The sequence below is a fragment of the Vipera berus genome, assembly GCF_964194415.1.
Source record: "Vipera berus genome assembly, chromosome: 7".
NCBI lineage: Eukaryota > Metazoa > Chordata > Lepidosauria > Squamata > Viperidae > Vipera > Vipera berus.
This window is the reverse complement of record NC_138209.1, coordinates 73652211-73677705: the sequence shown is the minus strand read 5'-3', so window position 1 is coordinate 73677705 and position 25495 is coordinate 73652211. Positions and strand designations below refer to the sequence as shown.

The 25495-nt window shown below is 39.9% G+C and overlaps 1 protein-coding gene across 5 annotated transcripts in view; it reads right to left on the bottom strand.

The window, feature by feature from the left end:
* Positions 1 to 1094: 1094 nt before the first annotated feature.
* Positions 1095 to 25495, bottom strand: part of PCDH7 (protocadherin 7) — a gene marked incomplete at its 3' end in the record, with an annotated part of 485916 nt that continues 461515 nt past the window's right edge. For 4 of the 5 annotated variants that reach the window (XM_081333135.1, XM_081333136.1, XM_081333137.1 and 1 more), the window contains one exon: positions 1095 to 1474. In XM_081333135.1, coding sequence (XP_081189261.1) covers positions 1095 to 1474 — 380 coding nt within the window. Of the gene's footprint in view, positions 1565 to 25495 lie in introns of all 5 variants that reach the window. The other variant, XM_081333139.1, reaches the window with a different exon arrangement.

Genomic DNA, 25495 nt, shown 5'->3' with positions numbered 1-25495 from the left:
CAGCAGTTTCTTGATATCGGTAAGTCATGCCCCATCGTTTATTCATTCATTCATTCATTCATTCATTCATTCATTCATTTACTCACTCACTCATTCTTGTGTACATGTATGCTTCTTTTTGTGTTTGTATGTGTGCCAGTGTGTTTATATATGTATTCCATCCTTTTATATTTAAGTTAAAATGTTAGAGAATGGGAGGAGGAGGTGGGGGGGGGAAGGAAGAAAGGCATGATAAAAAATAGTAAAACTAGAAAGAGATAGATAATGTCATTTTACTACGAATAGAACTAAACCTACAGGTGGATGGTTTGAGGGAATGTGTAATATTTTAGACTATAATCTCAGGCTGAATTTTTTCCCCCACCCCATTCTTTCTTGTTTCCAGCCACAGAGATGGTCCTTAAAAAGTACTTCTTCTTCTTCTTCTTTTTCTTCCGCTTTTTTTTTTTTAAAAGTTATTTTACACATTTCTTTTGTAGGGTTTCTGAAGATTTACCTCTAATGGAAAACGGACACATGCGGACATAGCAATGTGTAGTTCTGCGTGCGCATCTGAGGAGATTTTTCCCAATGACCTGTGATTGCAAACAAAGCAGGTGGCCATCCATGGACTATCAAGGGAGGCTCAAACAGCACTTCAGTGATGTGTGTCTGTTTGTGACGGGGTCTGTCTGTCCCTCTGTCTGTGTGGGGGGTGTTTGTGAGGGGAACCAGAATGTCTATCTTTTTTCTTTTTCTTTTTCTTTTTTTTTTCAATTTCAGGTTTGTTCCCTAGCAAGGAATTGATAAAGGTAACTTTTCGGAAAATAATAATAATAATAATAATAATAAAAGAAAAGGAACAGGTGAGCACGGTGTTGAGACATGCAGGGACAACAATGGTTTCTACATTGTACAATATAGTCAGGCAGACAGGATATGTAAATGCCTGGCAGAGAGGCAGAAGAGGCAAGCCAGGCCTTGGTCTCTTTGGTAGCCCCCCTTGGATTCGACAGAGTGGTTTTACTTCCTTCCCAAATTTTCCAATGGTTTCGAGTGATCGGCTTTGAGCCTTCTGCTCTGGGAAAGAGCCGGCATTGTTACTTCCTGATCCCCTAGAGATAAACTTCCCTTCGAGTTAAAGTATTGATAGGAGATGGCTTGTATTCCCCTGTCTGTGCCAGGGGAATATCCTCTGGGTTGGTTTCTTCGCTTTTGCTGAAGCTAGCTACACCGAAGGTCTCATAAGATGAGGTCAACTTTTTGTTCAGGAGGTTTCGGTTTCGGTCGCCCATTAGGGAGGCCTCTCCATTGGCCAGCTTCTCCGGACTGCCCCGTTCATCGACAGGCATAAAGGTGGAGAGTTTGGGCTGGCTCTTGGGCTTCCGTTCGGGTGACGTGCGGACAGGCATCCAACAGGAATCGGAGTGGCCGTACTCGTCGCATTCCCGGGTGCACTTTCCCGTCAGGGCGACATCTGGCAGAGGTCTCGAATCTGCAAACAAAGAGCAACAAAAGGGTTTTGAGATTTCGCTCCTCGCTCCCCTTTGGAAAAACTGGACAGGAGCAGCTTCAGAAATTGCTTCTGCGCTATCCCAAAAGGCGTTGTTTTTTTCAGCAGGCAACTGGACTTTCTCATTTTTCTTTGAAGGGGTTTCGCTTCTCATCCCAGAAGCTTCTTCAGTTCTGGGGAATGGACGGGTTTATATCCCTTGCAAACAGCTGGTCCTTTGCATTCTTTCAGAGCGTTATATACTTAATGTTAATTGTTAAATGACAGCTCAGCCTGGCATCAGCTGTGTCAACATCCAGCAACAACAGGTGGCATCAAACCCCGCTTTCATTGGTCAGGCAGTTCTGGCGGGACTTTTCAGCGCAGTTGATTGGCCGCCTGCCTGCCGGCAACAGTATTTAAAGGGCATTGAGCTGTGGAGTCTTTAGTCTGCTTCAACCACAATAAATCTGAGTTACTGACCCACTGTCCTGTCATCTGTTCCTGATCGGTCCAGTCACGCAACATAACAAGCGTCACTGAGGCCACTTGGAGGTTTATCTCCTCAATGACTCTCTAAAAGAATGCAAATGACCAGCGGGCTGCAAGGAGTGTAAATCTTTCCATTCCCCCACCATCCTGTCAGAGCTGAAGAAGCTTCTAGGATGAGAAGCAAAACGTCTTCAAAGAAAAACGAGAAAGTCCAGTTGCCTCCTTTGGGACAACCATGCCCTGGATGACTCAGAATCTCCATAGACACTTTATTTATGCACTAGAAAGGAGACCCTAGGAGAGCCTCGCTGGGGCTGTCGTAAAGGAATTTGGTTCTCTTCCTCTTTCCTCACACCTCTGACAACTCCAGTTGCTTAAAAAGTCATTTTGGGGAAAATCTGAGGGTGACTTTTTAAAAAAGGGGCGGCATGTGTTGCCAAACTCATTTGCATCTTTCAAAAAATGGCTTCTGTTTTTCTGCCTTCTTCTCTTTTTTTTAAAAAAAAGAAAGCAATAATCAACTGTACTACATTACAGCCAATTAGAATGTGTGTTTGCCAAGACTGAATTCTGGATATAGATGAGAACTGTATCAGGTGAAAAAAAAAAGCAAAAACAAAAACAGGAGCCAGGATAGAGTTCAAAAGCACTGTGTGTTTATTTCATGCTACCTATACCAAAGGATCTGATCTACTAAAGGTCAAGGCAAGTTGGCTCTAGAAGAGCCAACAGACTTCAAGGAGTGGCTAGATTTAGATCTCTTTCATGTTGTAGGGATTCTAGACTGATAATTCATTTGACCCCACCATCAGGCTCAACCTGATCATCTCCTACACTAACAAGGTAAAGGTAAAGGTTCCCCTGCACATGCGTGCTAGTCGTTTCCGACTCTAGGGGCCGGTGCTCATCTCCGTTTCAAAGCCGAAGAGCCAGCGCTCGTCCGAGGACGTCTCCGCGTTCATGTGGCCGGCATGACTAGATGCCAAAGGCACACAGAACGCTGTTACCTTCCCACCATAGTGGTCCCTATTTTTCTATTTGCATTTTTACCTGCTTTCGAACTGCTAGGTTGGCAGAAGCTGGGACGAGTAACAGGCACTCACTCTGTTATGCGGCACTCAAGATTCGACCTGCTAAACTGCCGACCTTCTGATCGACAAGCTCAGCGTCCTAACCCACTGAGCCACCGCGTCCCTTGTACACTAACAAAGTAAGATACAAAAAGGGCTAAGCATGAAACTTACTAAATGGGAATGGGATAGATTCACATTCTTGCCTTCTATAGGTCAATGTTCAAGGCCAGATTTTATATATCCCATCTCTCTGTCTCTCATTGATGTCTATGGGTCATGCCTTCAGACAAAATTCAACTCAACCTACATTAACTTTCTGTCACATCCTTTTATCTACCTTGCAAACATTGAGATTCCCCTATAAACACCTTTTAAAAAAATCTACTCCTCCCTTAAGTTTTATTTACATGGGGGGGGGAGTTGACTCCTGAGCGACAAATTAATCATTCAGCCCTAGCTGTATTTAAGATGTATCCATTGTCCAGAAGAAGCTAACCTCAAATATAAACTTAGTTGGAAAAAAAATTGGGGGACATCTCCAGGTGAGGTTAATTATCCAGGCAGTAAGATCAATTTGGCCCCATCTTAATCAGAGAAATCATTCATTTAATTGTTTCTAAAGTTAGGGATATGAACATATGAAGACTGGCAAGACAATGCATGAAAATGGACAATAATAAGAAATGATTGGCAGCACATTAACAACAGCTTTAAGAAGTAACATTTTGCATTTACAAAACAAAATCGAATCCAAACACTATGTGTTTATGTAGGTATCTAACTGCAAGGAAATTGGTGACTGGAAAGTGTTTAGTGAATGTTGTAGTGTTTTTGTGATTTTAGCACCACCCACCCACTTGCAACTGCTTTCTTTGCTATTTCTCTCTCTCTCTCTCTCTCTCTCTCTCTCTCTCTCTCTCTCTCTCTCTCTCTCTCTCTCTCTCTCTCTCTCTCTCTCTCTCTCTCTCTCTCTCTGTGTGTGTGTGTGTGTGTGTGTGAATTCCATGTTGGGAGAATTGTTGGCTTCTAAACTACCTAAAGCTTTAAAGGTACTTTATTAGTATTGCAGATAGAAATAAAAGCTGTGGTGGTGCAGTGGTTAGAATGCAGTATTGCAGGCTAACTCTAATCACTGCCAGCAGTTTGATCATGACCAGCTCAAGGTTGACTCATCCTTCCATCCTTCCAAGGTCAATAAAATGAGGATCCAGATTGTTGGGGGGGGGCAATAGACTGACTCTGTAAACCACTTAGAGAGGGCTGTAAAGCACTGGGAAGTGCTATACAATAAATTTAAGTGTATATTGCTAGAATAAAGTTGTATTAATTAACAATCAAAAACCTCTAATTGATTCTGTGACCTCAACAAGGATTTGATTTGATTAAAATTGTATCTATAGTTCACTAATAAATCTTGAGATAAAAAAAAAATCCCGATTGGAGTTTCATAGGCATATTTATTTTGCATTGTGTAGCTACTCTCTATTTAGATTATACTTTTTATGACTTGTATGGCATAAAAACAAATCTAGTAAAGCATTATTATTTGTTTGTTCACCTGCAAATACATAGAGACTTTACTATATTAAACATATTTAGGATTAATATATTATTTTAAATTAAGAAAATAAATGGCTGCTTGTAATTTTCAGTTTCAAGTGCCTTTTAGCTCAACTTCTTAAAAATAATACCAGCCATTCAGTTTTAATTGTATATATTTCCTGGGGTGGAAATGAGTGGGGAAACGTTCATGCCAGATTCCATTCTTCATCTTGGAAAAAGCAAAGCAAGGTAATTATGACTTAAACAGGAAACATCAAAACTGCAGACTAGACTGGGAAGCTAAAAATATCCCCAATCAATCAATCAATCAATCAATCAGAAATCAGTTTCCTGTTTTGTCATAAACATCATTTGGACATGTAGTTACCAGGAATCAAGGCTAACTCATAAATCACAAGACTTTTATATACTTCTAAAACTCACATTGTTATGATCTTTATCTTGGCAAAATGTCGCATCAGAGGGCAACCATTTTTGAACCAAGGTACCTTGAATGGGCTAACTTACAGAATGTGTCCAAAACCCAGGGGGCAATGACTCCCGAGGAAATGAAATTTGTGAAAATTGGGTTTGCTTCAGTGCTACACTGCTGGGCTGACGCAGTCACGTGATCTTAATTTTCAACATTCTGTGATAGTTTCCCAGCCATTCTAGTAATCCCTTGCTCCCTTCTCTGTCCAGCAGCAGCCACTCATATGCCTGCTCAAGGAGGAAGAAAGGGAAGGGAAGGGAAGAGAGAGAAATTTCCTATGCTCTCTGCCAGATTCCCTTGGTCATTCTGTTTCTTCATTTAGGTGAAGAAGTATCTCTGAAATGACAAGCCAAGGGGGCACTGGCTATCTAATGACACTGCACAGGTGGGAAAGACTCAGACATGTCTACTGAAAGGAAATAATATTTAATAATTTAATTTAATAATTTGATTTCTATACTGCCCTTCTCCCGAAGGACTCAGGGCAGTGAACAGGGCAATACACAATAAAAATCGAATACAAAAATTAAAAAACCATTAAACATCATGCCCATAAAATCAATACATATTAAAGTTAAAACTAGTTTTAAAAACCCAACCCCATCCCGTCAGACCAGGCCAGCTTGTTCGAAAAAGAATGTTTTAAGATCGCGCCGGAAGGAGCGAAGGTCGGGGGCCGTCCGGAGCTCAACCGGTAAGCGGTTCCAGAGGTCTGGCGCGCCCACAGAGAACGCCCTCCCCCTGGGGGTCACCAATCGGCATTCTTTGATCGGTGGAACCCTGAGGAGGCCCTCTCTGTGGGAGCGCACTGGACGGAGGGAAGTTGACGCCGGTCGCAGGTGTTGCCGTAGGTAATCCGGACCCATGCCATGAAGATGCTAAACCCACATCACCATTCACATGTAAAAGAATTCTTTCATGGTATCTGCCCATAGCAATCTTTCAATATTCCTCGCCAAACAAATCCACCACGAGTCAAGTGCTATCGGAAACTAAATCCAATTAGTATTGGTTTTCCTTTAAAAAGGAAACTAATCCAACCTTCAAAATTTGTGATACGGACTTAGTTTGTCTCTATTTTATAAGTCTTGCAACAACAAAAATAAAATAAAATGACTAGTTCACCTATAAAAAAAGAGTTCACACTGCAAAATAGAGGCAGCCACCTAGGGGAGGTTTATACCATTCTGATCACATAGTTCTGCTTTGTAGAATGAATAAAGCAAGACTCCTGGATACTTCACACGTTTTTGAAGATAAGCACAAGTCTCCTTTGAACGTAAACCAGGATTTGTATATACTTCTTTAAATGATAAAATCTAAAGAGAGTGTGGGGAGGGGAAGGAATTCTGGAGCAGAAATCTTCCCTGGGCAGCAGATAGTAAAACCAGTGGATGGATCTTTAATTCCTTAAAATGTTCAAGGAACTGAAGAGAACTACATGAGTTACATCTATAGTAATTCAGCAGTGTGTTAAAATGCATTACTTTTGAAAGATTCTGTTGAAAAAGCAGTGATTGTAGTGGTAATCCAGGGAACTAATATCCCAGAGCAGCTTTTTGAATAAATTTCAGAGAAAAGCTAAACATATAGATTGATGCTCAGATAAACTCCCATTACAACAAAATAAACAAAAATAGAGGAAGAGTTGTAACGGTGTCCGGTTCAGCCATCTTACAGAATAGGCAGAGGGTTGGCAACACAGGACGGAGCCTGGACCATGGAGAGCAAACGTCACTCTCCACCTGTAAAATTGCCACCTTAGCAAGATCTACTATATATCTAAGAATTCCAATATATAAGGAATGGAAGTATCTCAGGGGCTGCCCCAAAGAAGAGTTAGTTAAGCTATTCTCCAAAGCGCCTGAAGGCAGGGCAAGAAGCAACGGATGGAAACTAATCTAGGAGAGAAGCAACCTGGAACTAAGGAGGAATTTCCTGACAGTGAGAACAATTAATCAATGAAATGGCTTGCCTCCAGAGGTTGTGAGTGCTCCATCACTGGAGGTTCTTAAGAAGAGACTGGACAGACATTTGTCTGAAATGGTATAGGGTTTCCCGCTTGAGCAGGGGGCTGGACTAGAAGACCTCCAAGGTCCATTCTATTCTATTCTATTCTATTCTATTCTATTCTATTCTATTCTATTCTATTCTATTCTATTCTATTCTATTCTATTCTATTCTATTCTATTCTATTCTATTCTATTCTATTCTATTCCAATATCTATTCCATTCCATTCCATTCCATTCCATTCCATTCCATTCCATTCCATTCCATTCCATATTTTCTATTCTATTCTATTCTATTCTATTCTATTCTATTCTATTCTATTCTATTCTATTCTATTCTATTCTATTCTATTCTATTCTATTCTATTCTATTCCATTCCATTCCATTCCATTCCATTCCATTCCATATTTTCTATTCTATTCTATTCTATTCTATTCTATTCTATTCTATTCTATTCTATTCTATTCTATTCTATTCTATTCTATTCTATTCTATTCTATTCTATTCTATTCTATTCTATTCTATTCTATTCTATTCTATTTTCCAATATCTATTCTATTCTATTCTCTAACCCTACCCCTACCCCTACCCCTATTCTGAAATATATACAGCAAGTGGCAAATTTTACAACTGCACTTGGCACAAGGAGAGGCTTCATCCTACTTCAATTAATCTTCAACCACATTTCCTCCTGTTGTAACATTCTTGGGGTAAAGGAATCCATCACTGCTTTCTATTTGTTCCCTGCTTGATTTAAGCCTTTTTTTTAATTTGTGGCATCGTGGAACCAATCCTGAAGTTCAACCTCCTTTCAAGTCAGCTGAACTTGAAACAAGATTCAAGGAACTTGTATTATGCAAGGAAGCTGTAATAATCATTGTGAGACACTCAGACCAGATCTTCAAATAAGAACAAGAAGAACGGCAGTTGCTAGAGCTTTCAACTTCTCCCAGATGACGAAATCAAGTCACCTGTCTCATCCCCCATCCCCAACCCCCTTTTGACTTCTTCAAACCCTTCTACTTCGTCTATGTTTTTATACAAAGTAACAAAACTCAAGAGATAAGGTGTGGGGATGCTGTTTCCAGAATTAACCAAACAGAATTTATGGCGGAGCCATGTCTTCTTTCAGTTCAAATAGTCATCTGGGTGTTTGGACAATTGGACTCAAAAAAGAGTGACTTTGAGGGAGTTTGAAGGGGGGTGGAAAGCAATGTTTATTTTAGAGCAGGGGTGTCAAACTCAATTTCATTGAGGACCGCATCAGCATTGTGGTTGCCCTCAGGGGGCCAGGTGGGTATGGCCAGGGTGGGTGTGGCCTACTGGGTGGGCGTGGCTAGAGTGCGTATGGCCTACTGGGTGGGCGTGGCCAGCTCTACATCATTGCATCAAGGGTGCCTATGGGGGCCTGGGCAGGAGTGAGACAGATCTGAGGGTCTCTGGCAGAAGGAGGGTCTCAGGGCCAGGGCCAAGGCAGTGGGGGCCGTTCCCTCACTGTTTCCAGGATGGCTTCGCGGGCCACATGAAACCAGTTTGCAGGCCGGATTTGGCCCCCGGGCCTTGTGTTTGACATGTCTGTTTTAGAGTGTTAGCTCACTCTAGGTCAGCACAACTGGCATTTTATGTATATAAAACTTTATTCAGTTTCAAAAATATCAAGATTGACAGCTTGCTCAAGCTGAACATGAGAACACAGCAGAGACAAACATCCCCATCTCTGTTCTCTTTCAAATCCCTTCAGCCATATACGAAAATTACCTCTCTCCTTGTAAATGAAGAATAGGTTGGGCTTCATATATCACTGAGCAACCTAAATTCTTTTTTTGTTTTTTTTTTGGCTCTCATAAAGCAATTGTACCTTCCTTGGGACATCTCCTCCGCTGTCAGTATTGGCAGGTAGATCTGTGCCAAGCGGAGCAGCTATCCAGTTTGCCTGAAAGCAAAACAAATCTGACTGATCCCTGAGCAGCCTACCGTTCCTCATACGGTGCTTTAAAATAAAGCAGCCTCCTGCTAATTTCCAAATTTTCCCTTTTGTGACCAAAAAAAAAAAAAAAGACAATTACACTGCTATGTTAAAAAAACCAGGCATTTTGGAGAGGCAGTTGCACCCCCTTTTTGGACCGAGATGCCCTATGCATGGCCTTGGTGGAGCAGTGGGCTAATGCCTCCTTAAGTAACACCAGCTGCCTGCAATTAGTGCAGGTTCGAGTCCCACCAGGCTCAAGGTTGACTCAGCCTTCCATCCTTCCGAGGTAGGTAAAATGAGGACCCAGATTGTTGGGGGCAATAAGCTGACTTTGTAATAATGCCGCTTGGGGGTGTGTGAAAGCCCTAATAAGCAGGCATATACATAGAATGAAGGCTACTGCTAAGTTTGTAAGCCGCCCTGAGTCTTCGGAGAAGGGCGGGATATAAATGGAATTAAAATAAAAATAAAATAAATAAATAAAAATGGTCACCCACGCCCTTGTCACTCGCCTGGATTACTGCAATGCTCTCTACATGGGGCTGCCCTTGAAGTGCACCCAGAGGCTTCAGCTGGTGCAAAATGCGGCCGCGCGGGTGCTTATGGGAGTTTCTCGATACTCCCATGTTACACCACTCCTGCGCGAGCTGCATTGGCTTCCGGTTGCCCTCCGGGTGCGATTTAAGGTGCTGGTAATTACCTTTAAAGCCCTACATGGCTTAGGCCCGGGGTACTTGCGAGACCACCTGCTGCCATTGTCAACTTCCCATCGCCCGGTTCGCTCCCACAGAGTCGGCCTCCTCAGGGTTCCATCGGCTAAGCAATGCCAGCTGGCGACCCCCAGGGGGAGAGCCTTCTCTGTGGGTGTGCCGACCCTCTGGAATGAGTTGCCTCCGGAGCTGCGGATGGCCCCTGACCTTCGGTCCTTCCGCCGTGACCTGAAGACATGGATGTTCCAACAATCGGGCCTGGACTGACTATGGTTTTAAATTTGGTTTTATTGGGTTAATTGTTATGTATTTATTACATGTATTGTTTAATTCTTTTTTTAAATTTTATATTTTATGTTTTTAACTTTTTATTGTTGTGAGCCGCCCTGAGTCCTTAGGGAGAATATAAATTTAATAAATTTAATTCAATTCAATTTGTTGCCTTGAAAAGCAAGACAGAACATAAAAACAAGGTTTGAAGGGACCTCACAGGACTTCTAGTCCAATCCATGCTCAAGGCAGAAGATCATATACTATCCTGGTCAAACGGTTTTCCAGTCTATTTCTGAAAACTTCCAGTTGAAGTTTCTGGAGGTCAACTGTTCCTTTGATTGTTATTTGTTCTCACTGTCAGAAAATTCCTCCTAACTTCTAGATTGGATCTCTCTTTAACATGCTTTCCTTCCATTACCTCTTGTCCTGCCTTCTGGTGCTTTGGAGAATAAGTCTGTGATGACCCCAGAAGTCAATTACGTTAAGAAGATGCTGGGAGTCAACCTGATACGCAGAATGAGTGCAAGCGTGATGCAGTTAAACGTCAGTTCTTTGAACACTGCACAAGGATGAGTAGGAAGATATGCTACAACAGCTCAATAGGACTACTATAGCTGCCAGAGAACCGATTGCTAAGTTTGTGTCTCTCGACACTACATCCACCTTGGCAGCTGAAGGGCAAACTGGAGTCCATCAGGCCTTGCCTTTTGATTTATGTCCTTCACACCAAGACTGAGAACGATCTTGTAAACGTTGACATTTCACTTTATGAAAGTGTAATCTCCTGTTCATCTGAGGCCCTTCTTACCTTGGCCGACCCCCAATCTGGATATCCCTCTAGGAGCACTTAAAGCCACACCATTGAAGGCTACTTCTTCCCCTACAAAGAGAGTTACAGATTGCACAAAGGTAAGAGATCTTCAGGATAACTGACTATAACACTTTAGCTTGGTTTAGTTTCATTCAATATCCTAGACCCATGTGACACTGCCTTTTATTTAACTGTATGCCCACGATATTATGCTTTTTTTAAAACACCTACCTTCCTCCTCTTGGTAGACACAAATGACTTTAAAAAGTCTAGGACCTTGAGACAATTAGATCACTAATTTGGTAAATTCATACCGTGATCTTCACTTGAATGCAAATATCAGAGTTAATATCCCTCTTCTCAAACCCATTTTAAATGGCGTCTAGCTTCCAAAAAGAAATTTGTTATTACCAGGACTAAGAACAAGCACTGTAATGTATCCAAATTTCAAAGGTCCACTTGGCAGACAATCTGGGCCTTGTTCTTCTGAATGGCAAGCCCGGAGAACAATCTAATAGTTAATTCAGATTTGGAGGCTGTAATGGGACCAATGTGATAATATATATATATATATATATTTGTTTTCGTAGATTCTCGCGGGTGTCTGTATGTGTCTGTATATATATTCTTGATGTTCTCTGATCTTGATTATTTTCTTTCAGACGTTTCATTACCCAAAGTAGGTAACATTGTCAGCACTGATGATGCTAGCTAGTTTATCTAATGAAATGTCTGCAAGAAAACAGAGAGCAACCTCAAACTACAACCTCATGCTCCTTTATCAGTATCTGTTTTCACTTAATAATGTACTTAATCTTCTTGAGAGAGATTGCTTTTCCTTCATCTGCCTCTCTGATCTTGAGGAATACAGTACCCCAAATTCCTCAACAAAGCTTCAAGGGTAAATGGTTCTCAAGACTTGCTAGGTTTCCTGAAGCTTGGAATCTTGTCCTTCAACTCCATTCTCAAATGTGCTAGCAGACTCCTTTGAGTAATTGTTACTCTATCAGTCTATTACCCTTACTCTCCAAACCCCCTTATCAATGTGACTAGCAGATCACTATAGCCTTCCTCAAATTAGATCCAAATCCTCTTTGTGATGCTGCCCAGGTACAGATCGTAAAGTAAAATAATAACTTGAAAGAAAAGGTAAGCAATGAAAGAAGGACTATAAGAGTAGCTGAAGCTGCAAAATTCTAGAACCTTTTGTGATTCTGGTGCTTAGTCAACAGCTCTTTTAATGATATGTGTTTGATCTATTCTGCCAAACAGCTGTATAATGCTGGGAGAACTATTTCCAGAGTATTTTCACAATGGAATAATTATACAATCCGATCCACTCTTAAAATGTTCATCCAACTGAATTCCTATGTACACATTGGAGTCTCACGCATACCTAAAATCTGGAAAAACCTCAGGAGAAGACTTTATCCCCCAGAATTCACCGTGTTAGCAGCTGAGCAAATTTTCCTACATTATCTCATTCTTCAAGAAACAAAGGGAATATAAATCTATCAGCTTGTTTAATAAATCAGCAAGCTGTATGCTAAATATCTCTGCTCAAAATTACTCAAGTCGACTCAAAGTGAAAATATCCCCCTTAAGGAATAGACAGGCTTCAGATGGGAATGATCAACCCTCAACCATTTTTCTTCTTTTATTCATTTTAGTGCTCTTCATCCTTGATCGTGTTAATAACATTTGATTTTATTTTATTTGACTCTCAATCCTTGCCTGGTGCTCCATCAGTTAACTGAGAAATACTCATCCCAGCTCAGAGGTTTCTAGTCACCGTTTTCATTGATTTTAAATCTGGCTTTGATTTAATTCCAAGGGAGAGGCTACAGGAAAAATCTATGGGAATCCTCAATGGATAAAAAGTTTATTCATCTCTCCAGTTCCTCCATTCAATACTACTTTAAGAGTCAAATGCTCTTTGCTGGAGACATTTATCTGCTGCTTTTCCTATCCAGAGAGAGAAGTGAGGCAGAGTCATTTTTTAGACTGTCTACTTTTTGCTTGTATATCAACGCAATAATCCAGGTTCTCTCTATCCTCCTATGTTACTAGCCTATATTAATAGGTCAAGTGGTTGCAGATTTTTACTGTACAGATAACATTTACGATCATGTCCATCTTCCCAGTGGGGATGAAAAGGTCACTGAGGTTATCTGTTTAGTGGGAAAATACTGTAATAAGTTCTTTAGTACCGTACATGCGTGAAACCATCAAACATTTTAAAAACCTTGTAACTCAAGATTCTGTCAATGTAGCCTTACAACAACGTAAGATACTGTTCTAGTTATGCTTCATGGGTGTGCTTCACCTGGAAGGCCTCACACCCAACACTTGCATGTCTGAAGGTACAAATTTCTTAAAACCACTTATAATCACTCTGTTACGTGGCACTCGGGATTTGACCCGCCAAACTGCCGACCTTCTGATCGACAAGCTCAGTGTCCTAACCCACTGAGCCACCACGTCCCTAATGCTGAATTATTATGATATCATAATTGAGGGTTAGGGTTAGGTAGTTAGATTTTTTTTAAAAAAACACCTTTCCTCAGTCTTGTCTCCTTCCCAAGAGAAGAACATCATACATATCAAGGAGAGAAGCAACCTGGAATTAAGGGAAAACTTCCTGACAGTGAGGACAATCAACCAGTGGAACAGCTTTGCCTTCAGAAATCGTGGGTGCTCAATCACTGGAGATTTTAAAGAAGAGACTAGACATTCACCTGTCTGAGATAGTATATGTTCTCCTGCTTGAGCAGGGGGCTGGAGTAGAAGACCTCCAAGGTTCTTCCATATTCTATTCTATTCTGTTCTGTTCTGTTCTGTTCTGTTCTATTCTATTCCTGCCTATTTTATTGTGGCATAATAAGAAAGAATGACAGTCAACACGATGAAATTGGAGACCAGTTTTTAGATCACCCTAAGCTGTAGAAACTGGACAGGTCTAACTCCAAAAGTGCTTTTTCAAGAAAAAACTGGACCTTCTGGTTTTTCTTTCTAAGACGTTTCGCTTTTCATCCAAGAAGCTTCTTCTGAGCTTCAGAGCTGAATAAGCTTCTTGGATGAGAAACGAAACATCTTCAAAGAAAAACCGGGAAGTCCAGTTGCCTCTTGAAAAAAGCACCTTTGGGACAACCATGACCTGGATGACTGAGGATCTACATAGACATGGACAGGTTCTTGTGGTCATAAAATGGAAGGAGCTGTTGGAGAACAGGAATCGATCTATCAAGATGAAGAAATAAAATGCTCAACAACTGACATTCCATCTCTTCTCTTTTTAATCCTCAAGGATCGTGACTCACAGATTCAGTCTGAATAATGAAGAGGTGGATTCTAAAAACTGACTCCCCTCTTTCCTGTTCCTTCTTGGCCCTCTTTGCATTCCAGCTGCATTTAAGGATGTGGGAGAGCGGAAATTACTCCTATTCCTTCTCACCTCAAATAGAAATAATCGGTGCCCTTGTCAAGTCTCGGCGCTTGTCGAGAACAAGTGCTATGAATTTCTCAGCAAATTGAAATAACCCAAACTGCATCTCTCAAAGTTAAATAACAGGATCTTGGCCCCCTCCCCCGACTCCCTCTCCCTAACAAAGATCTAAAAATCCATTCTGAAAGTAATAGGAAGCACGTTCAGGCTCTTATAATGTCTTTTCAGGATTTCTGAAATATTGTAGTCTGTAGCACCTAGGAAGGCTCTGTAGTACGAAGTGCAGAAAGGCTTAAGAACAGAAACGGGTCCCAGACGAAACTTAGAAGAACCTTGGACAACACCCAGATATTTTGCCAAGAAGAAAAGGAGGTAGAAAGGTGTTTACATACATAGACAGTCCCTTGTCTGAGATGGTATAGGTTCTCCTGCTTGAGCAGGGGGCTGGAGTAGAAGACCTCCAAGGTCCCTTTCCAGCTCTATTCTATTCTATTCTATTCTATTCTATTCTATTCTATTCTATTCTATTCTATTCTATTCTATTCTATTCTATTCTATTCTATTCCATCCCATCCCATCCCATCCCATCCCATCCTTATTCTATTCTATTCTATTCTATTCTATTCTATTCTATTCTATTCTATTCTATTCTATTCTATTCTATTCTATTCTATTCTATTCTATTCTATTCTATTCTATTCTATTCTTCATTCCACTATTCTATTCTATTCTATTCTATTCTATTCTATTCTATTCTATTCTATTCTATTCTATTCTATTCTATTCTATTCTATTCTATTCTATTCTATTCTATTCTATTCTATTCTATTCTATTCTATTCTATTCTATTCTCCAATATCTATTCTGTTCTGTTGTTCTGTTCTACTCTACTCTACTCTACTCTACTCTACTCTACTCTACTCTACTCTACTCTACTCTACTCTACTCTATTCCACCCTACCCTACCCTACCCTACCCTACCCTACCCTTATTCTCTTCTCTTCTCTTCTCTTCTCTTCTCTTCTCTTCTCTTCTCTTCTCTTCTCTTCTCTTCTCTTCTCTTCTCTTTTGTTCTGCTCTGCTCTACTCTACTCTACTCTACTCTACTCTAGTCTAGATGTGTTAATTATATGTTTACTTTTTATTTATAGATGGAGGATTGTTATTGCTTGTCTGTGCATGCATCCATCAGAAAGCCGGTAGAAAGGAAGGGGGTGGTTAAAACCCCCATGTGGAAGGGCCCTTACAATGCATCAGGAAACCCAACAGTGAACTTGTTAATAAATCTTCCTTCCTGGTTTCTCATTTTATTCAGTCTTCCACTGGATAATTCCAAGTGGTTTTTCAATTAATCTTTCCCATTGCTTTTCCCGTTAATGAATCTTGGGCTGGATCCACACAGCGGTCTAAGCCAAACTACAATTAGTTAATTTGTAGATCAGTGTGGTGCATGGACACAGCCAGGCTGTTAAGTTAATGGTTTTATTGTGTTTCACCGAGCCAACAGATTCAATAAGCCATAGTTCAGTGAGATATTACTAGAGTCTTAGAGCAATTACATTAATATTAAGGGAGAAATGTCATCTCTGGGTTTAGCCCTTCAGTTTAATATGATAGTGAGGTGTGGGGATTTTTATATTTTTTACTGTCACTGTTAATTGATGTAGTGCTGTACAGAAAGACAGGACCACCTAAAAAACTCAGGTCATCTTTTTCATGCTCAACATCGTAGTTAAAAACTCTTAGGTAACTCTAGGAAAAAGTTGCAATGTTAGTTAGTTGTGCATTTGTAGCAAAATTCTGCTTCCTTATTGAGTCCTATGTTATTTAGATGTGTGTGTGTGTGTGTGTGTTTGTGTGCATGTGTGTGCACGGACATAAAATTCTTTGCCAAAAGGTACCAAACCTTGTTTGTGTGTGTGTGTGTACATAAAATTCTTTGCCAAATTGAACCACAGCTTTCTTGGTGAGCAAAGATGAAGTGTTGGCTTGTAAATGATATAACAAGTGCTACAGATGCATGAACTGGATTGTTTTTCTTCAATTAAAAAAAAGAGAAGAGAAGTAGGAAAACGAGATTGTGGTCATGGGCTACATGCACACACACATTACATGGCAAGTCATGCTTACTCAGATCAAAGTTGTGCGTTAAGAAGAAAAACTCTAGAAAGCAACGCTCATTAAGGAGACTGGAACATGATAATGAAAGCAGATTTCCTGCTGAGATTTTGAGAGAAAGAAATAGCAACCTAATGGATGAAAGAAGCTAACACTGTTAGACTGTGTTGTATACCCCACAATCATATCCTCATCTTCCTCCTTCTCTCCATCACGGGAGATTTTTAAGAAGAGGCTAGACAGTCACTTGTCTGAGATGGTATAAGTTCTCCTGCTTGAGCAGAGGGCTGACTAGAAGACCTCCAAGATCCCTTTCAGCTTCTATTCTATTCTATTCTATTCTATTCTATTCTATTCTATTCTATTCTATTCTATTCTATTCTATTCTATTCTATTCTATTCTATTCTATTCTATTCTATTCTATTCTATTCTATTCTATTCTATTCTATTCTATTCCATTCCATTCCATTCCATTCCATTCTATTTTCTCTAATTCTATTCTATTCTATTCTATTCTATTCTATTCTATTCTATTCTATTCTATTCTATTCTATTCTATTCTATTCTATTCTATTCTATTCTATTCTATTCTATTCCATTCCATCCCATTCCATCCCATCCCATCCCATCCCATCCCATCCCATCCCATCCCATCCCATCCCATCCCATCCCATCCCATTCCATTCCATTCCATTCCATTCCATTCCATTCCATTCCATTCCATTCCATTCCATTCCATTCTATTTTCTCTAATTCTATTCTATTCTATTCTATTCTATTCTATTCTATTCTATTCTATTCTATTCTATTCTATTCTATTCTATTCTATTCTATTCTATTCTATTCTATTCTATTCTATTCTATTCTATTCTATTCTATATTCAAATATCTATTCTATTCTATTCTATTCTATTCTATTCTATTCTATTCTATTCTATTCTATTCTATTCTATTCTATTCTATTCTATTCTATTCTATTCTATTCTATTCTATTCTATTCTATTCTATTCTCATTTAATTACTGAAGAAAAACCATCCACTCCATGCATCTATATCACATGTTAGATCATTTTCAAGCCAAGATTCATTTTTATGCACCAAGCAAGATTTGGTACCATTTGGCAAAGGATTTTATTCTGAGCCAGCAAATTCTCTCTTCCCTCCTCCCCACTTGTAGATCTTATAAACTATTTTTAAGCGCTGTTAAGAACTATCTCCTGGGGGGCCATACTCTTATCGAATGGAGAAGTTGGGCTATCAAATATAAAACTAGAGTTCAACTTTAAAAAAAAATAATCCCTCATTTCTTAAATGAAGCAAAGTAGAGGACCTCTTTTAGAGAAAAATCTCATTTCTGTATTGGTTGGTAAAGTCAGTCTGAACATTTTTACGTGATGCACATAAAAACCAGGGAGAACTTCGACCACGCTGTTGTGGCTGCTATATTGTCTTTTTTTTTTTGTCACACTCTGTGGACGCCCAAGCAAAGAGTTTTCTGATTGGCTGTTAGCATTTGTGGGTCAGAAAAAAGGGATGGAGATAAGTACAATGGCTACTTACATTGTCAAATTCTCTCTTCCCCTCCCCCACCCACACTTTTCAACTCTTTTTCAGAGCTATTGACATCTATCTCTTAGGGGCCATATTCTTACTGGATGGAGACTAATGGACTATTATTGAATATAAAACTGGAGTTCAACTTTCTTAAACTGAAGCAGAGGAGAGCGCTATGCCCAGTCCCTGTGACATTGTTCTGACAAGCTAAGACACTCTTAAACTGCTTAAACCTGTCTCAAAGCATCAGTCACTTCTTTCCTTTCCTCCTCAGGCAAACAAAACAACAACAACAACAACAACAAAACAACAACAGCTAAGTGGCAACTGAATGCATCATAAGGAGCATTTTCAGCCCCAAGCTTTGGACTGCTGTCATTCCGAATATAACGTTATCTTGCGTGGTGCGTACAGTAGAGATAGTGCATCCAGTTCCAAAATAGTCTCATTCAATAACGTCAAACACAAATTTGCTAAGGGAGACAAATAAACTGCGTGCAGTCAAAGACACTGTTGTTGTTCCCCCCCCAAAAAAAAAACATGTAAGAAAATAAGACTGAGGTCATTCCTGGAAGTTTGAGTGGAATAGGAGGTAGCTATTTATTTATGTCACAGCCAAGAAACACCTAAAATATGTAGTTAACTAAAGACAGTACTAATCATCACCGTTATTATAACACAAAGGAAAAGTAATTTTAATGTATCGTCTCTCCTTCTCTCTCATCAATCAATGTATGTATGCATGTTTCTCTCATTTATCAATGTACATATCTATCTCTAATCTATTATCTATCTATCTATCTATCTATCTATCTATCTATCTATCTATCTATCTATCTATCTATCTATCTATCTATCTATCTATCTATTGTCTTTCTACCCATTATCTATCAATGTATCAATCTATTATCTATCTATCTATCTATCTATCTATCTATCTATCTATCTATCTATCTAATTTATTATCTATCTAATTATCTTTCTACCCATTAACTGTCTATGTATCTGTCTGTCTATCTATCTATCTATCTATCTATCTATCTATCTATCTATCTATCTATCTATCTATCTATCTATCATCTATCTATCATCTATCTATCTATCTATCTATCTATCTATCTATCTATCTATCTATCTATCTATCTATCTATCTATCTATCTATCTATCTATCTATCTATCTTATCATCTACCTATCCAGGACAATAACATCAGAGTTTATCTAGCATCTAGGGGGAAGTTGTCCCACTATACAAGTTGTCTCACTATACAAGAGCCGTTATTGAGAAACCTTCTTTGTGCCTTCCCCCATTTCAACTTTGAGATGGTGGTAGTATTTTTTCCCCCCTGAAATTCTTATTGGGTGGGCCAATTCCAACTGAAGTAGGCAGCCGAAAGATGCCAGGGTCTTTAAGTTAACACCAACGCATTACTCTATAAATTGTAAATATTATTAGATTGTATGGATGGATGATATTTCATGTATATAACTTCATGTCCACACAGGTCAAGTGACAATTCAGCATATATCCTTTTGAAATTGTTGAGATTTTGTTTCCCAACTAGAATCTCCAAATTTATTTTAGAATTGGCTTACATCAAATATAATGGAAACTATAATTGTAAATCTTGTGGTTGCAGTTAAGTCCTTTATAGATCACAATAGGCACTGGTGAATTACTTGGGGGGAAAAAACTTAGCTATTTAATCTTCAATAAAGGACCCTACTGGGGACTTATATCACATTTTCTGGTTTTCTGAAAGAGCTTTTCAAAATAGCAATCAAATTTAAACAACCCTCCCATCAGAGACAACTGCAAGTCCAGTTATAAGCTCTGTGAACATGGTCATTAAATTGAGAACCAAACAAATACTCTAATTTAAAAATATCTGAAACAATAAAATAGGGAGCATGGCTGCAGTGCCAAATGATGGGGGTCTAATCATTGGCATTGTAAATTCCAACAGCATGAGTTCCAGAATTTCACGAAGCTGATTTAACAAGCCACCCCATTGTCAAATAAAATTCTTCTATTCCCCCCCCCCCGAAATTACCAATGTACTATACTTGTCAATCAAAGGAGATGGGTTAATTGAAGAATTTTGGAGAACCCAATTATTTCCTTTCCATTCTTGTTTGGAATTTTCTCCCTTTTCGTTTATAAGAATAGCCCAAATTCTTACGGATATCTTTTATATGTGATTTAGAATTATTCCATTCTTTGTTTCATTTATAGAATTTGTGGTCACAACCCCATTTTTGGGTTGTTAGGAATAAAAAAAAATAGTAGCTAGAAAATTCCTCCTCAGGGACCTGTTTTAGAGAAAAATCTTATTTCTGTATCGGCTGGTAAAGTCAGTCCCATTTTGACTGAAGCTTGATTCATGGATATATATTTTTTTAGGAACATTTTTACATGATGCACATAAAAAGCAGGGAGAACTTTGACTACACTGTTGTGGCTACTCTATTGTCTTTTTTTTTTTGTCACACTCTGTGGACACCTCAGCCAAGATTTTTCTGATTGGCTGTTAGCATTCGTGGGTCAGAAAAAAGGGATGGAGATAAGTACAATGGCTACTTATATTGTCAAATACCCCCCATACTTTCCAACTGTTTTTCAGAGTTATTAACATCTATCTCCTAGGGGCCATACTCTTATTGAATGGAAAAGTTGGCTACTCTATTGTCTTCTTTGTCACACTCTGTGGACACCCGAGCAAAGAGTTTTCCGCTCTCCTAATCTAAATCTCCACCTGAAATATAAATGTTGTATTTCTTTGATTCTGCCTTTTGTCTGGGATGTGTACTTTTCATCTACCTTCGGTTTATCCCGAAAAAAAGAAGAATAGAGGATCACGTGTAGCTGAGCTAAGCAACGAATGCTAGCTAAATCACAGTGGTCATTAAAGAAGTGGTTTAGGGTTTAGGGTTCAACAACACAGCTGTTGTCATTGTATGTTAGTCAAGCTGGAGTTGAAAACAACATGAGCCTGGGCCTTCCAAAGGACCAGGTGCGTGTTCAAATATTGGTATAAAAAAAACAGCAACAAAACCTCAGGGAGTGGTAAGGGACTGGAGCCATTCAGTAAAACTTTTCGTCTTCCTAGTGAGAGTTCTCTGAACATTGTCCCTACATCTGTCACCTGATTCCAATAACAAACAAACAAACAGACAAAGCTGAATTTGGCTCTTTTGTGATTTCCTTATCTGTGCTTCAAAGAACAGCAAAATCATAGAATTGTACAATTGGAAAGGACCAGTGGAATAATGTAGTTTGTATTTCTACAAGATGAAGCTAAATTAGAAGAAGAGATGATGATGATGATGATGATGATGATGATGATGATGATGATGATGATGATAATAATAATAATAATAATAATAATAATAATAATAATAAGAAGAAGAAGAAGAAGAAGAAGAAGAAGAAGAAGAAGAAGAAGAAAAAGAAGAAGAAGAAGTAGTAGTAGTAGTTGGAAGGGACCTTGGAGGTCATCTAGTCCAACTCCCTGCTCAGGCAGGAAACCCTATACCATTTCAGACAAATGGCTGTCCAGCCTCTTCTTAAAAACTTCCAGTGTTGGAGCATTCACCACTTCTGGAGGCAGGTTGTTCCACTGTTTAGTTGTTCTAACTGTCAGGAAATTCCTCCTTAGTTCTAGGTTGCTTCTCTCCTTGACTAGTTTCCATCCGTTGCTTCTTGTCCTGCTTTCAGGTGCTTTGGAGAATAGCTTGACTCCCTCTTCTTTGTGGCAGCCCCTGAGATATTGGAACACTGCTATCATGTCACCCCTCACCCTTCTCTCAAAAAACCTCCTATCTTGTGTAGGTAGATTTTTGTTGTGCAGATTTACCGTGAGGAATTTTCTCCCCGGGGGTATTTAATAACGATAAAAACAAAATCTATGTAGCTACCTCTTATACCCATTATTTCTGGTTCTAGTGTCCACGACAATGGAAAATAGCTCCAGAAGGTCTTTCCTAGAATGCCATTTAATGTATCTGAACAATGATATTATAATTCCTTTCAAATGTGATTCTAAAGGTTCACCTTCTCCTCAGTTCATCCCTAAAAAGCATGTCCATTAATCCCTGCTTCCCCTTTGTCTCTGTTCTGTACCAGCCTGCTACCGGCCCTGCAGAAAAGGCATGGACAACCCCTTTACAAATGGCAAGAGGCTGGAATTAAGCCTGCCAAATTTATTAACATAAAACAGAGCAAAACAAGACACCAACCATGAAACAGGAGCTATGAAACAGGAACTAATCAAGCGGTTGCCTTCAGCAAACCAGCCCTCCCACGCATTCCCCTTTTATACAGTTCAGGGCGTGGCTTCTCTCTGCCTCCTTCCGAGGTGCCCCATTGCCTTCCTCTGTTTACTCCTGATTGACTGCCTCCTGCGTCAGGCGTCCTTGAACAGGGCCAGCTGTGGGTCATCTTCATCCACGCTGTCAGGCTCACACAGCTGGGTCTCCGTCATGACCAGGTGGGAGAGGCCTGGCTGAGGGCTCTCATCAGCAAGATCTTCAACCCCCTCAGCAAGCTCTTTAACACCTCCCTCCTCCTCTGAGTCGTCCGACCCAACTGCCGAACCCACAGGCTGACCCTGAATCACAACAGTCTCCTGAATGCACTGTGACCTGTTAATATCCTTCTACGCTTCCCAGAAATGTACATGGTACTCAAAGTATGATGCCCATGCATACACATAGGCACACACTCAACACTCAAGAGCTGAATTATAGAACAGTTGGTTGTTTTGTTTTTATGTTACTATAACATCCCAGGTTGTTTTTTTAATGACCAGAAACAGTGCCAAAACAGCACTCCAATGATAAAAGACAACCGTTTGTCATTTGGAAAATGCAATATTGAACAGATGCAAATAGAGAAGCATAAATCCAGTCCGAAAGACACCTCTTTGACATTATTCAATTTCACAATTTCTCAATGAAGGCATTCAAGCTGTAGTCATCAAAAACTAAAAGCTGATGCACGCAGTTGAGGGAACTAAAGTGACTACGTTATTCTGAAGCAAAGGTTATTTGTGAAAGAAAGATGAAACACCTTTTTTTTCTTCCGCATGTATCTTTCTTTCTTTCAAAAAATGTAATTTCTTTCGAAAACCTGCTATCTGTTCATAAAAGTCTATGAGGAAGCAGATATTAGGAGAAGCAAGCCTGCATGTTGTTTTTTTTTCAAATGTTGGTGAAGATTTTAATAAAGATAAAAACAAACTAATATTTAGAATAAAGAAAAGAGGGGGGGGGAGGAGAAAGCTAAAGGTCCAGAGGGAAAAAAGAAAATGTTTCAAAAGCAGCTTCTGATTTTCTTGACAGCAGTTATAAATTTATCTCTTCTCTACGATTGCAGAATGACTGTTATTCTATTTTTTTCTAATCATCAAAATCTTAAGTTCTTCTTTTTTCTCTTTCATGCAAAAGGTCTTTAAAGGGTTTTCAGTTGACAATGAATTTAGGTCCACGTCCTTTCTCTGATTAAATATTTAAATTTGGCCACCATCTTCACCCTCTATTCCTCACTGTGAGTAATGTTGAAAGTTCCATAGTTCCAATATTTGAGGAGCTCCTAAAAAGCCGAGGGGATCAAACTATTTTCCAAAGCCACCAAAAGGCAGGACAAGAAACAACAGATTGGAGCTAACCAAGGAGAGAAACAACCTAGAACTAAGAAGAAATTTCCTAATGGTGAGAACAATCAATCAATGGTACAACTTGTCTTCAGAAGTTGGGGGTGCTCCATCACTGGAGGAGGCTTTCAAAAAGAGCCTGGACAACCATTTATCCGAAATGGCATAGGGTCTCTTGCTCGAGAAGAGGGTTGGACTAGATGACCTCTGAGGTCACTTCCAACTTGGTTACTCTACAATCACTATCTAAAAATCTTGCTACGTTAATTATGTATATTCCCGGACTACAGGTTTAACAAAGATTTCACACTGTCCATTGGTGGGCCTGTAAATTGGATGTTTATGGAAGAACCGTTTGTTTTATGCATTTATTTGGGGAAATGTTCCTTCGTTCAAATAGATTGGAGCACAATTAAATACATCACCGCATCCAAATCTGGGCTTAGAATCAAAGTAATTGAACGGGTAATCACATCAATGTCAGCTGTCAGCTGAAGGTAACAGAAAATGAATTTCAACAAAATGATAACCATTTTTGTTGTCGTTTGTTTGGTGCACTGGATAGGAAAATTTCTTCTGTAAAAGCAGAGCAGAACAGAACAAAACAGAATAACAGAGTTGGAAGGGACCTTGATGGTCTTTTAGTCCAAACCCCTGATCGGGCAGGAGATCCCAGACCTATATAATTTTTTTTAATCCCATTTATATCCTGCCCTTCTCCGAAGACTCAGGGCGGCTTACAATTTTAAGCACAAACCAATGTGCTTAGCAATAGCCTTCATTCTATGTATATGCCTGCTTATTAGGGCTTCCCCCCCCCCAAAGCGGCATTTTTACAAAGTCAGCTTATTGCCCCCAACAATCTGGGTCCTCATTTTACCTACCTCGGAAGGATGGAAGGCTGAGTCAACCTTGAGCCTGGTGGGACTCGAACCTGCACTAATTGCAGGCAGCTGGTGTTACTTAAGGAGGCATCAGCCCACTGCTCCACCAAGGCTCTTAATTCCAGACAAATGGCTGTCCAGTCTCTTCTTAAAGCCTCCAGTGTTGGAGCATTCACAGCTTCTGGAGGCAGGTTGTTCCACTGGTTAATTGTTCTAACTGTCAGGAAATTTCTCCTTAGTTCTAGCTTGCTTCTCTCTTTGGCTAGTTTCCATCTATTGCTTCTTGTCTTGCCTTCAGGTGCTTTGGAAAATAGGTCGACACCCCCCCAACCCACCCCCCTTTGTTTGTTTGTTTGTTTTTTTTGCAAAGTTTCCCTCATAACATTCCCAACATCATCTATTAAGAAAGCTTGGTTAAGTTTCTCCGTATTTCTTTTAACAAATCACTATCATAGGAAAGTTTCAATGGGGTCATTCTAGCAAAATCATTCAAGGAGACAGGACTGTTAGAGCTGAATCTAGAAGGAGCAGATGTAGGCCCATTGTGGTACAGCGGCCAGAATGCAGTACTGCAGACTAACTCTGCTCACTGCCAGCAGTTCGATTCATTCAGTCCTGACCGGCTCAACATTGACTCAGCCTTCCATCTTTCCGAGGTCGGTAAAATAAGGAGACGGACGGTTGAGGGGGCGGCCTAGGGACGGTGCAAAGATGCTGTCTTGTAAACCGCTTAGAGAGGGCTGTAAAGCGCTGTGAAGCAGTGTGCAAGTGCTATTGCTGTTGATTGTGCTTTCGCTCTGTCCCTGCAACTCCAACAAGCTGAGAGGGCTGGAGGATCGGTAAGAGCCACCTCTCTCAAGAAATAAAAGGAATTATAATGACTAATTTTGTCGAAGATATTACCAAGCCTTCACGGTTTGAGGAAACAGCACGCATTGATGAGTTTGTGGCAGTGGTGGGATCCAGACGGTTCGCACCAGTTCGGCAGAACCGGT